General features: G+C 39.5%; 1 protein-coding gene across 1 annotated transcript in view; it reads right to left on the bottom strand.

The window, feature by feature from the left end:
• Positions 1 to 5,093: 5,093 nt before the first annotated feature.
• Positions 5,094 to 14,261, bottom strand: part of SYNM (synemin) — a 33,324-nt gene continuing 24,156 nt past the window's right edge. The window contains exon 4 of the mRNA XM_069985098.1: positions 5,094 to 13,507. Coding sequence (XP_069841199.1) covers positions 9,255 to 13,507 — 4,253 coding nt within the window. The 3' untranslated portion in view covers positions 5,094 to 9,254. The remainder of the gene's footprint in view (positions 13,508 to 14,261) is intronic.

Below are 14,261 nucleotides of genomic sequence, written 5' to 3'. Positions count from 1 at the left end.
AGCATAAAGCATTACTTACATATCTATCCCAGTTTTAAAACTACCAAAAATTCATTTGTTTGGGTTTTTTTTGTTCTATATTGTGTTTCTGTACTTCCTAGTTGAGCAGTTCCCAGAATGCAGTACTGGTTCCAGAATGCAATGCTTTCCCTCAGCTGTTCATCACAGTCCACAGTCCTTGCAGCAGCTCCTTCTGGGCTGTCAGAGATGGTGAATCAGTCAGGGGAATGGGGGATCCAGCCAAGCCTCCTGTGACATCACGCCCTGCCCCCTGTCTGCATCATCAGCCTGTGCTCAGCAAACACACACAATGTGAGACAGAGGCATGGAATATTGGTCTCCTGAGGTGGGAGAGCAGAGAAAGCAGGAGACAATGTGGATTGGCACAGGGGCCATTATTCTTCACTTCCTGGATTTCTATCAGCTACCAGTGTGGCAGAACCGCACAGATATGGTAATACATTGTATAGACATCTCTATATAATTTTTAATGTACTTTTAATAGAAAACAAATTTTCCTTATGTGGAGTTCCCCTTTAAATACAAAAAAACATGTAGATAAGTTGTGATGAACCATTGAGGCAGAACAGGAAGAATCAATGGATCAAAGAGTGGTACCAAGGGCTTACAGTATGTGGTACCATAGTAGAAGACCATGCGGGTGCAATGTCTGAGCATGCCCTGTATGAGCCGTTGCTTTTTCTATTGAATCATGAGATCCTTCATAGAACTCCCAGGGAAGGGGGGTTGTCCCAAGGGTCATTGACAGGGTATGTGGCAAACAGGCACATGGTGGCAAAACCAGGCACCATAATGAAGGGCCCATTTTAATATATAATGGTATAACTTTTTAATGTGCACTTCCTCTGCTGTAAAGGACTGTGGACCGATATGTTGGCGGAGGTACGTGGTACCTTCAATATGACACTTCGGTGTAATGTTTTTATGTAATAGGAATTTAATGAATATGCTGATTAGCCTTTTACCACTCAGTGCATCGAAATGGCCCCCCCTGCATATCTAGGAACACCTTCTAATACTGACTGATAGCCTTGGGCTGCGTTCACACTACGTATATTTCAGTCAGTATATTTCAGTCAGTATTGTCGTCCTCATATTGCAACCAAAACCAGGAGTGGATTAAAAACACAGAAAGGATCTGTTCACACAATGTTGAAATTGAGTGGATGGCTGTCATATAACAGTAAATAACTGTATTATTTCAATATAACAGCCGTTGTTCTAAAATAACAGCAAATATTTGCCATTAAATGGCGGCCATCCACTCAATTTCAACATTGTGTGAACAGATCCTTTCTGTGTTTTTAATCCACTCCTGGTTTTGGTTGCAATACTGACTGAAATATACTGACTGAAATATACGTAGTGTGAACGCAGCCTTAGGGTAAATTCAAATGGGCGGATACTTCAATGGAACTGAGCTGCAAAACACACACGCAAAAGAACAAGAGCAGTGCTGTTTATGGAAAAAAGTGGCCATGTTTTTCTAAGGGTAAATTTACACGGGCGGATGCGTTGGGAGTCTCACGCACAAAATCCGCAGCTAATCCGCAATACACGTATTAATAATAATAATACGTGTATTGCGGATTAGCTGGGGATTTTGTGCGTGAGACTCCCAACGCATCCGCCCGTGTAAATTTACCCTTAGAAAAACATGGCCACTTTTTTCCATAAACAGCACTGCTCTTGTTCTTTTGCATGTGTGTTTTGCAGCTCAGTTCCATTGAAGTACATATAGATGAATTGTAATACCACACACAACTTGGAAGAGGGATGAAGCTGTTTTTGCAAAAAAAAAAAAAAATAGTTGTGCTTTTTCTAAACTTTGTTATTTAAGTGTAACTAGTGTAAGATAGCATGTCATCTGACTTGGAATATACCTTTAAGTACCTTTGGTTTTGACCAACATATGTATTGCTTTATAGGGATACTCTAGCAGAAAAAAAAATTCTTTCAAATCAACTGGTGTCAAGAAGTTATATAGATTTCTATTTAAAAATCACAAGTCTTCCAGTACTTAACAGCTGCTGTATGTCCTGCATGAAGTGTTGCTTTTTTTCAGTCTGACACAGTGCTCTCTGCTGTCACTTCTGTCTGTGACAGGAACTGTCCAAAGCAGGAAAGGTTTTCTATTTGCTACTGCTTTGGACAGTTCCTGTGACAGACAGAGGTGGCAGCAGAGAGCTCTGTTTCAGACTAGAAAGAAAACCCCACTTTCTGCAGGACATACAGCAGCTGATAAGTAGAGGAAGACTTGAGATTACAAAGTAAATTACAAATCTATTTAACTTTCTGAAACAAGTTGATCTCAAAGATTTTTTTCCCACTGGAGTGGGAATTATTCACAAAATAACACACATTACAAAGTTATACAATTTTGTAATGTATGTTATGTATGTGAATGGCCCCCTTCCCCGTGTTCCCGACCCCCGCCCGTGGACCCGGAAGTGTGGTGTACTATACACACCTGATGTGTGTCAACCGACCCCGTCTGTAATCTTCTGTCAGTCGACACAGATCAGGTGTGTATAATAGACCACACTTCCGTGTCCAAGGGCGGGGGGCGGGGAACATGGGGAAGGGGGCCATTCATATACATAACATACATTACAAAGTTGTATAACTTTGTAATGTGTGTTATTTTGTGAATAATTGCTTAGCGCCGAACTACAACTTTAACTGTTTTAATACTATTTATTTTAGTACTGGGTGTGGGGCCTAGTGTGCACTTCCTGTGCCCCATGGGACTGCGGGCCTCAGTGTTGGCAGTGCCACCTTTCCCTGCCTTGCTCTTCTGACCCCAGTATTTATTAGGATAGAATAGTAAACTTCCCTTTTAAGAACATGTTGAAGACCGCAATGCTTCTGGGATTCAATAAACCTGATTTTGTCTGTGCAGTGTATTTTATATGGCACTTTAATATACCGAGCACAAAAGACACTATTATTTGTATCTCTGCTGGTGGTTTAATTTAGAATTAATATGGTTGTGTTATGCTTGGCGGATAAACGTCCCGGCTTCCTTTCTTGATGTGATTTAAAGGCCCGGGTGCTAAAATTTAAACAAGAACTAAAGCTGCTGCCTTTTAAAATAATCCTGACCTTTCGAGCTGTCAGTGGGAGCATTCCTGGGTGAAGAGCTATTCCCATGTGGTGTCCTGTGCTGCTGGGAAGATGTCATTTGTTACCATTTTTTAACTAGTTCACAGCCTGATGGGGACACGGTGTACATGTACTGCCGCAAATCACCTGCCACCCACCACACATACCTTGGGAGTCATGGATTAAAGAATGGGAGGTAGTAAATTAATAATCTTCTGCAATGACATGCACTAAAATTTTTTGAAGAATACCTATGGTTTTATTATTTTAGACAATCCTTTTGATCCATGAGATCGGCTGCAGCCGGAAGTAAACGAGTGCCGAGCCGGAGACGGCGCCATCTTGGAGCAGTTCCCGTTCGGCTTCAGACAAGGAGATCGCTCCTCCGGGATAACGTCCCGAGGGAGTGATCTCCGCCACTAGACACCAGGGATAAGCTGAATCCGGTAATCGGATGCAGCTGTCATGTTACTGTCTGATTACTGTATTAGCGGGCACGGCGATTGGACCGTGCCCGCTAATACCTGCGGTCCCGGGCTACAAGCGGCACCCAGGACCGCCGCGGTTCAGAGCGGGGTCGCCGCGCGGCCCCGCTCTGAACACCCTTACCGGCAATAGGGTGTAAATATATGCCCTTTGTCATTAAGGGGTTAAGGGAAATAGCCCTATATGTGCATTTGCCATAATTAATGCACATTAGGAATTTGTCTAACTTTCCATAAGCAATAACATGTCAAAAAATACTTTTGGCTGGACTTCTCCTTTAATGTGGCCCTGTGGGAAACTTGGGCTCACCATATGTCTTTCCTAAGTTTCCTATGGACTGTTCTTATGTGCTCCCTCCATAGTTACAATAATACTAGCAAGCACATGAGAGTGAAAACCAGTGTGTATCTTCTCCTACAATGGGTATGGGGTAGGGGACAACAACTCAATGTCCTCCTGTCCTGGGAGGGTGGGGTATGATCAGGGCAGTTATTTGGGCAGTTGTTCAGGTCCCACATCTGATTGGGACCTCAAGATCAACCTGAAGATACCATTGACCTTCACTGCCCTAGAAAACAAGGGAATGTAAAATTATCTATTTTACTGCCCACTAGACCCAACAGCGATTTTTAAAACATTATACTACACCAGCCCAGGGTGTGTTATGTTTGCCAAAGTTACAGACAGAATAATTAAGAAAAGGACACCAAATTATGATTTTACATCTTTAATAGTCAAACAGAAAGAAGTGCAAACATAAATAATTTATTCACTGTATGAAAATACCAGGGAAAATCCAAACCAATCTAATAGCAATGTATAGTGACACAGTAAAAGAAGCCATTCTTAACAGGAGTTTCTGTTCAAGATGTGACATTTATATTACTTAGCACTTAAAGGGATGTCCTGTATTTTTTGAAAATTTTCCACAGACTGGACCGGCATGAAATAAAAAAACTTCTCTCACCCCTAAATCCACTGCTGCCCCAGGTTTCCCCACTATGACTTTCTGTGATGACCTCACGTACATTATTCACATGAAACCAAAGCTATTTGTTAGCCTTAGTGGCCTCTGCCGGCAAGCATAGCATATGACCATACAGGTCATTGGCTCAAACATATAGGGGGCGATTTATCAAAAGGTGTAAAATATAGACTGGTGTAAACCGCCCACGGCAACCAATCACAGCTCACCTTATAGGTGAAATGAAAGAGAAGCTGTGATTGGCTGCTGTGAGCAGTTTACACCAGTCTATATTTTACACCCTTTAAAAAATCTGGGCCTATGTAAACAATCTGCTGTATGTGACATTACTGCAGGCTCTGAAGGGGGAACTGAAGCAGCAAGGTTGGATTAATGGGTAAAGGCCCTATAACACGGAACGATTATCAGCCGTTACGGATAATAGAAGGCAATGATCAGCCGACAAAACCGATGTCGGCTGATCGTTGCAGTCATTTGTCTTTCAACATGTTGGCATAGGCAAAGCGACAACAGACCGCCAATATCGTCTATGGGCAGGGGAGGGCGCAGCTCCCCGCAGCCTCCCCTGCACTCACCCGCTTGCTGCCGCTACATGCAATGGCGGCGGCAGCGAGCGGGGAACAAGGAGCAAACGAGCGCTGACAGCGCTTGTTTGCTCCTCTATGTCGGCCCGTGTAATAGGGGCTTAAGTAAAGGTTTTTTTATGTTCTACAACTTACTGCCTGTGATTTTCAGATGTTAGATACCAACATATTGGAATATACAAGCTTTGAACACTAGATCTTTAGGCCTGTATTTTTATGGATTGTTTGGTTTTGTTATACATACTTTACACAATACATAAAATAAAACTACTTTCTACATTTCTTCAATCCAGAGAACCCCTTTAAGCTCAAATGGTATAAATCAGTATAAAAGAGAGCAATTCACTCCCCCCTGTGATTATACTGTATGTTCGTGTACATATTGCCTACAAATACATACACAAACTTCTAGGCTTTATATCAGCTGCTTATACTATACGTGCAAGAAAGACTTTGTTATGCAAGCTACTCAAATAGTAATTGTGTGCTGCAAATCCATTCACATTACAAAAATAAGTCTTATTTACTCATTGTAGACAAAAAATATTCAACACTGTGGCCCGTTCAAAATTTCGGCTTATTTCGTATGACTCTATATGTATGAAGTTATTCTCCCCGTAAAGCATTGTGTCTAGGGAAGGATACCTCTATACATTTAGCATTTGGGCCTTGTATGAATGTGCACTAAGGATGCTATGATTTGACCTGTGTGTGGGTCCTTAAAAACAAGACAAAATGCTTCAATGTCCTTTACAGGGAAAGTGTTAATCAAGGATTATGGATTTGTTGGTGTCCTAGACTGGGGCTGGTAACTACATTTTTCACCATGCAAAAATGGGCCTCTTGCATCAAAACGTTGACAATATGTCTCTCATGCCCATAGAAACCAATCAGAACTTTAGTTTTATTTTTGAAGGGCTCATGGACTGTTCCTATACTCATCCGGGCCATGCTTTCACTTTGTAAATGTTTTGATACATGAGGTCTAATGTGTTCTATAAATGGTGATGGTATGTGCAGGAAAATATCATTAATCCCTATAGAGTTAGGTGCCGTGTGCATTGTTGAGTATTATACAATAAAAACAAGCTTTTTAAACATGTCATATGCAAAGCCCACCCATGTAAAACAAGAGATGTAAAATAAGCAAGTGATCCAGATTGAGAATTAAAGGGTTATCCAGGATTAGAAAAACACATCTGCTTTTTTTCAGATACAGCACCATTTTTGTCCTCAGGTTGTGTGTGGTATTGCAGCTAAGCTCTATTAACTCTTTAAGGACAGAGCCAGTTTTCATTTTTGTGCTTTTTATTTTATTTGATGGCTTTTAAAAAATTAAAACCTTTTAAAAAAAAACTAAATGTGTTTAAATTTGCTATATTTCCATCCTTATAACGCTTTTATTGTTTGGTGTATGGGGCTATGTGAGGTGTCATTTTTGAGCCATGATGTGTTCTTTTTTTCAGTACCTTGTTTGCATACATGCAACTTATTGATCCCTTTTTATCAAATTTTTTTCTGGATTTGATGTAAACAAAAATGCGCAATTTCGCACTTTGGCGGGTTTTTGCGCTTATGCCGTTTACCATTCAAGATCAGGAATGTGATAATTCAATATTTCGGGCAATTACGAACACTGTGATACCAAATATGTTAAGTAATTAATTTATTTATTTTTATTTATTTATAAAATGGGGAAAGGGGGGTGATTTAAAGTTTTATAAGGGGATGGGATTTTTTATTAATTAAAAAAAACTTTTTTTTTTACATACATTAATTAGAGGTCCCCCTAGGGGACTTCTATATACACAGCACTGATCTCCCATTGAGATCAATGCTTTGTATATAATAGAGCACTGATGTATCAGATCAGTGCTCTTTTATTCTGGTCTGCAGCAGATACACTGATTGCCGTACCAGATACACTGATCCCTTCTACTGGCTCAGTAGAAGGGATCTCCCTCCATGATCCCATTGCAGGGGGTAGATCTCCCCACTTGACCCCAGGGACAGGGGGACACAGGCTATTTAAATGCAGCTGTCAGCTTTGACAGCTGCATTTAAATGATTAATAAGCTGGGAGCGGCGATATGCCGCACTGGCTAATACATGTGGTACCTGGCTGCACATAGCAACCGGGGACCGCACACTGCAGAGAGGGCTCGCGCCGGGAGCCATCTCTGTTTACCGTCAATGGCCTCAAGACAAGTGTACTCTTCCTGTGTCGTTAGAAGGTTAAAGTGCTTAAAATACCACATACAAACTGAGGACAAGTGTGGCTCTATTTTTATAAAGAAGGCAGCTATGTTTTTCTAACTATGAAATACATCTTAACTGAAATGATATATTATATTTTTGTTTCTATTTGCAAAGTTCACCCAAATTTAGTAAAGCTCTTCACTTTATTAGTAAAATTGGCCCCCTTCTGTAAGAAAATTGTTGTTACATCAATAATGCCCCCCCCAATCCAAATATGCTGTAGGCTTGAGACAGAGAGCATCAGGTAAACAGCATTAGGTAACTCTATCTAGGGATAAAGAAAGAGCACTGGAAACCGATGAGCACATCTTGCAGGTGGAGCTCTGTGATCCTATGCTACTGCCCATACAAAGCTAAGTACGGGCAGTAGCAACTGTTCCTGATGCTATACTGTTACCCATTGCTATACCCAGTGCTCTCTCTACACAGCTACTGTGTATGGACAGAACATAGCAACTGCACTTTAGGAATAGGGGGAGTTCTAGTTAAAGAAAAATGTATACACAGATGGGGACCAATTTGACAAGTATATAGAGAAAAACATAGTAAAATTGGTTAGACTTTAAATTCAGGCAAGAAAAGCATAAAATAAAGAATACAAAAGTATCTGTAATAATTACACTGTTAGCCCTTTTTGGTTTTGCTAAGCTGTGGAGTTGGCAGCAAATAAAAAAAAAACTGTAGTGCTATAGCCTGATCAGTCTTTAAAACTGTACTTTTTATAAGCATATTTAAAGACCAAAAATGAGTAAAACAGAGAAAATGTATCTGTTATGTATTTGGCAAGGCAAGGCACAATCTTGGATTCCCATGATGTCCTATGTCCCTGAGTTCCATCAGATTTTTAATGGAAAAGCTACATACCCACAAAAGTTTGCTGATTTTAAATGGCAGAGCTTTAACGTGTAACATCAACGATGAAGCTTCTTTGGAGGAAGAGCCTATTTAACCATGACATTCGCTGCTCTTCTTATCATTTTATCATTTGTGATACTTATTTAATAATCTTATTGTGTCTTTTTTATAATAAAAAATAGAAATCTAATGTCCTCCCTTGGCCATAATTATTAGTTCTATTTGGCAATACATTCTAAGATTCATAAAATTCTGTTCTTTGGCACAGTAGATAGTGTATGCCACTTGACGTGAGTGATCATTTATATAACGTCACTATGTGATAAATGGGAATCACTGACATCAGGAAAAAAGAAATTTAAGGAAAGACTCATCCACACCTGTAGTAATGTCGAGAGACTTGGCCATAAAGTAACAGCTCCTTTAAGGCCCCTTTACATTGGCTGTCGGAAACAGTATAAGTGCTGATCTCTGTGATTGCTGCTCGTTTACTGATCCTTTACAAAGATTCCCCGGATCCGGTCCCTATATTTCAGCTACAAAAGATGCAATCAGCCAATAAATTTTCTGGTTTGCCAGCCAACTGCTGGACCTTTCATATGGGCCAGTATCGGGATCCAGCCTTCCTACAAGTATGTACCAGTATACACTAAAATATACAGAGTAGCTGACTGAATGCCTTCAGGGGCTACAAGAAAGTCAGAGCTAACTAGTTGTGAGAGTGTAATATCTGCTAGTCGTTGGATTGACAGTTCTGAGGTAAAGTAATGAAGCTATTTTCAGATACTTTGGTTGCAAAGCTTTTGACTGATCAAGCTATAGAGTGACTATTGTATTATATAAGACTGTCTTATGTATAGAACAGCCCTAAATACTCTTGTCAGTGGGTTATGCAATGCACATGTCACCAAACATATATATAGATTCCTCAGCATTGATGCTCCTTGCATAAGGTGATTTTAAAATGAGCGCCGTAAATAATCTTGATCAGGCTCCTCTTCATCTTCATTATCATCAAGGTAAACAACGGCCACTTTCTTATCATCAGAGACTATGTGACCTTGGTGGACTATTCTTTGCAGCTGTACAGTTTTATCAACTTCTGACATATCACCTATGACCTGGTGGGTTGTGATATTATATGGGAGCTGAGAGACACCAGCAATTTCTTCCTCACCGTATCCACTTTCTGCCACTTCTGAATCATCCTTTAATTCACCATATGATTGACTAAATTCTTGCTGTCCTTCAGTCTTACTAGACGTAATCACCATACTTCTGTCTTGACCTCCTTCTTCTCCCATATGCCTTGTGGCAATTTTAGTTATATCCATTTGAAATGTGAATGACTTCTCTGTTGGACCCAGTTTAATGTGTTTGATAGACCTCTCACTCTCAGCGGAATCTCCAGATGGAGATGAAACAATATATTCTGATGATTCATAGGATTCCCTAGTTGGCCCTTCAAAGGTGATACATTCTGATTCATGACTATCAGGAGAACTCAGCTGTATATGTCTTATATATCTGTTTCTATCGTCCATATGCGAACCATCTTCTCTAATTTGAAAATTGGGTGACACGCGGCCTTCAAAAACTATTTGTTCTCTGTTTGGGCTTAATTTAATATGGTGGACAGATGTATTGATGCCGGGCTGATCTGTTGGCTGAACACAACTTGCAGTTGACTGTGCTTCTGAAACATATCCCTGGTACTTGATTTGTTTAGCTACATGGACTTTCTGAGTAGCAAAGTTGTATTCAATAGGAGCACTGTCATCAGTGGTATCTAAAGTGATGCTTAGATCTTTGGGTCTTGGAATAGATCCTTCTAATAAAATGTCCTTACTTGTTTCACCAGAGTTGATCTTAACATTTGAAACAGTTTCACTTGCACCAGCAATATAATTGTCCTGGTCTATTTTCTTTTGATCTCCACTCTTGTTTTCCTTGTAAACCAATGTTTGATTTACCTGGCTTACATTGTCAGCAGAGTCATTTTTAGCTGATAGCTGATTTTGTCCCATGTCAACTGTTTTGAAAATGGGTCCATGAAATATAATCTGTTCTGTTGGGAAGTTTTCTGTTGGACTTATTTTAATATGTCTGATAGACCTGTTCTGATCTAAGCTATCTTCTGTACTTTGTACTGTCCAATTACTGTCTAGTTTCATTGTTTCTGAGACAGGGCCCTCAAAGATTATCTGCTTCGTAGAAAGCATTTCCCTAGGTCCAATCTTGATGTGATGCTCAGACCTGTTTATTTCTGTTGAAGACACTTCACCCGTCGAGCCATGTTGAGATTCGGTTTCCTCTTGCCTGACTTTCTTATTGGTGCTAAGTTCAATGTGTTTTATGAATTTACCTATATCTGAGGAGATATTTCCAATGGATAATTCTCTTGTAGGATTAAAATGGATGCTTGTGGTAGTTGGCCCTTTGACGCTAACCTCTTCAGTGTAATGCTCCTCAGTATTATTTGTTCCCATGGAGTCATATGATTCTTGGTGCTTTTCAGATTCCTTTGCAAATGTAAGATTTTCAATTTGTGCTTGGAGGTAAGATGTTAAATCTTTAGATGATATATTTGATTTTTGTATGGTTGTCACCTCACTCTGAACCTCTTTACCTAGCTGCGACATATCTATATCGTCAGCATCTACTGTTTGTGACACGTTAATTTCCGCCACAATTGTAACTACACCACTCTCTCCAGTTTGTCCCACTTTTTTTATATCCACTGCTAAACTGCTGCTCTGTGTTTGTTCTTCTCCAGCTAGTGCTGACAGTTCATCCATAAGGTCTTGTGGAAGTTTCCCTTGTAGGCAGTCTAATGCTCCTTTTAATTTTTCCTGCGGATCTTTTACATCTTTCGACAAAAGATCCATAATTGATGACTTCATTTCTTGTGGCACCTCGATTTTTTTCTCAATTACAATACTTTCAGTGTGTGTCTGTACTTCTTCGTCTTTACTGTCGGATGCTTTTTGTATTTTATCAGAATCATCTTTGCCACTAGAGTTTTGCTCAGTTGCCAATGCATTTTTTAGAAGCTCACTCAAACTCTTACGACCTTGGGATCCTTGTAGAAATTCATCTTGCCAAGAATACTTAAGAGTAGATTCTTCTTCAGTATGGATTTGTCCTCGTAAAGTCTCTTCTTCATCCTCTTCTTCTAGGAATGGATTATCATCAGGAACATAAACAAAGTAATCTATTTCCTCATCAACATGCTCCCCTTCTGTTACTTCTTCAACTTGAGATGGACCTTCTTTGACCGGAGTCTCCTCTTGCAGCTTTTCTGTTGCTATTGAGGAATGTAGTTTAGAAAAGACCAATTCTTCTACATTAAAATAATCTTCTGCTTCTTCTACATGAAATGGAGTAGGAAATTCCCCCTTATCATATTCAAAGGTTCCAAATGATTCTTCAACTATCTCAACATTAATTGACTTTCCTGTGCCTGCCTTTAACCCAGAGTGGATTACATTTCCTATCCATTCTTCTGCTTGTTCTCCAGTCACGTCCTTCAAGACTGTTTTCTTTGTTGTTCTGCTTTCTATTTCCTCAGGTAAACCACCAGTTGGTCCTGGCACAGTTTTTGGTGGCAGCTTAGTGGTTGTTGTGTTCCATAGATCTGTAAGGTCAGGTTCATCAAACAAATCTATTTCTTCCTTAGTTTTAGATTCCACAAAAATATGGGTTTTTAGAAAGCCATCACCACATTGTTCCTCCTTTTCCGTGTAGGTTACATTAGAATCGTTCAGAGATGTGGGTTGACCTAGTTGTCTTAGAATATCTGTGACTATAGATTTCTTCCCACTATGCTCTGATGAACTATTGTCCACATTAGAATCCATGGTGTACTTTATTTTGTCTTCATAATTTTCATTTGCTTTCATCTCCTCTTTATTTTTTAGAATGGTAGCATCTTCCCTCACATTAGTTTGTTTAGAGTCCCCTGAAAGCCTGCTGTGTTCTGTATGTTCTACCTTCTCTGTTTCTGACCTAACCTCCCTTTTCCTGTCTTTATACTGTATTGGTATATCCAGGACAATTTGTTCTTCCTGCATACTGTCCCTAAATATAGTTGTTCTAGCTCCACTGTCCTGTTGTTTCTTCTCAGTGTAGAGTATGCCAGGCTTACTCTCGTCCAAAACAGAAGAGTGACCTAAATGTCTAAGAATATCATCAACTAGTGTTCCTGATTTCATTCTCATTTCATATTCCTCAGTAATGCTGCTTTTATGGCTCTCTACATTTTCTCCAAACATGCCTCTATCATTCACATACGTAGGACTAACATTTCTTTGTGCATTATCCTCCTTATAACTTTTTTGTGTACTATTCTCTGTTTTTCGTGCTTCCAGTTGTATCGGTATTTCCAACACAATATGCTGGTTTTCTGATCCAGCTGAATCTTTTTCCCCAAGTAAAGATGTTTTTTGTACATGAGTGGTCTCATGGACTTCAACCTTTGATCCTTCTGCTACATTCGTTTCACCCATTTCAACTTTTTCTAACTCCTCTTTTCTTTTTTTAGCTTCATCTCTTTTCTTCCTTTCTTTTTTGACAGGAAGCTCTTGAGGTTTAGGCTCTTGTATACTATCTTTCTTCACTGATTCTGTTACAGTTGTTGCTTCTTCACTGAGTACATGATCTTTTTTGACATACTGAAGATTAGGTTCTGAGATTTGTTGTATAGGCTTTGGAGTTACTTTATTTTTCTCAGTTACTTTTGTTTCTAAAGTTCTTTGGAGGATGGAATCCTGTTTTCTGTTTTCTGTCCTAACATTTAAATCTAGTTTTCTGGCCTCTTTAGAATGAGTTCTTGGACGAGCCACTGGTTTAAGATCTTGACGCTCTTTTCTTGTTTCAGTGATGAGTGTGGATTGGGTTGATGAAATTGGTGTAATAATCACAGGTGGCGCTGGGCGATATATAGTTGGTGGGAATTCAGTCCTGCTGGATATCTCATATCTTGAAGGAAAACCTGTGTTCCATTTTTCATTTTTGTTTTGGCTTGTGTTTTCATATACACGCGATACATAAGAACTACTTGTAGTATCCAGGTTTGAATATTTTGGTCTGATTTGTTGTGGCGGTACTGTGCGAGTTGTGAATCTGTCTACTTCTTTGCTTCTTGTAATTGGGTATTCAGTTCCTCTGGGAGAGTATTTTGTTGTTTCCTCAAAAGCAGATTTTATGTATCCTAGATAAAATAGAACACATGTATGTTATACAAAAATGAGTCATATATATAATTTTATCTATCTATCTCTCTATCTATCATCTATCTATCTATCTATCTATCTATCTATCTAATTTTAGCAGTTGCTTACAAGAGCATAGAATCCAGCATACAGCAATGAATTATCATAAGCACTAAAGAGTAAGTTAGTTATACTGGAGAGCGGAGTGTTTTTATTTGTTTGTTTTTTTAGCAAAGGCATATTACACTTATATTATTCTTATAAGAAAGTTCATCAGATTTCTGCCCTGCCTGAGATCACCATGTACTATGCCAAGTACTGTCTGTAGTACTGTCAAATACACATTCATTGAACTCTGGAGTGTCTAAAACAGGTTCTTATGGCATTGCATAACAGTCCTGTAGTTCAGCTACCAACTCCATCCTCCTACTTGAGCTTCTTATTCAGGGACTTAAGACTCTTTTCCCCCCTTTATTCCATCTTTTCAGTCCTGTCTGTCCCAGACTATCAAACACATGCTTATCCTTTCAGTTATGAAATCTAATTTCTTTAAGGAGATTAATGCAATTTAACAATAGTCTATGGCCCATATATGGTTGCAGATATTTCCATTCTGCTTTGCTATGTACTGCACTTGCTAGGTTTGTTGCATCACTATGCTTTTTATATCTGTATTGGCTCAGATACTGGCTGGGTCACTGGTTTATGCAGCTTTACTAACACAGGGGACTGGCCCCTGGACAATATTATCAC

Source organism: Dendropsophus ebraccatus, chromosome 1 (assembly GCF_027789765.1).
Source record: "Dendropsophus ebraccatus isolate aDenEbr1 chromosome 1, aDenEbr1.pat, whole genome shotgun sequence".
NCBI classification, from domain to species: domain Eukaryota; kingdom Metazoa; phylum Chordata; class Amphibia; order Anura; family Hylidae; genus Dendropsophus; species Dendropsophus ebraccatus.
This window is presented reverse-complemented; position numbering and strand designations above follow the sequence as displayed.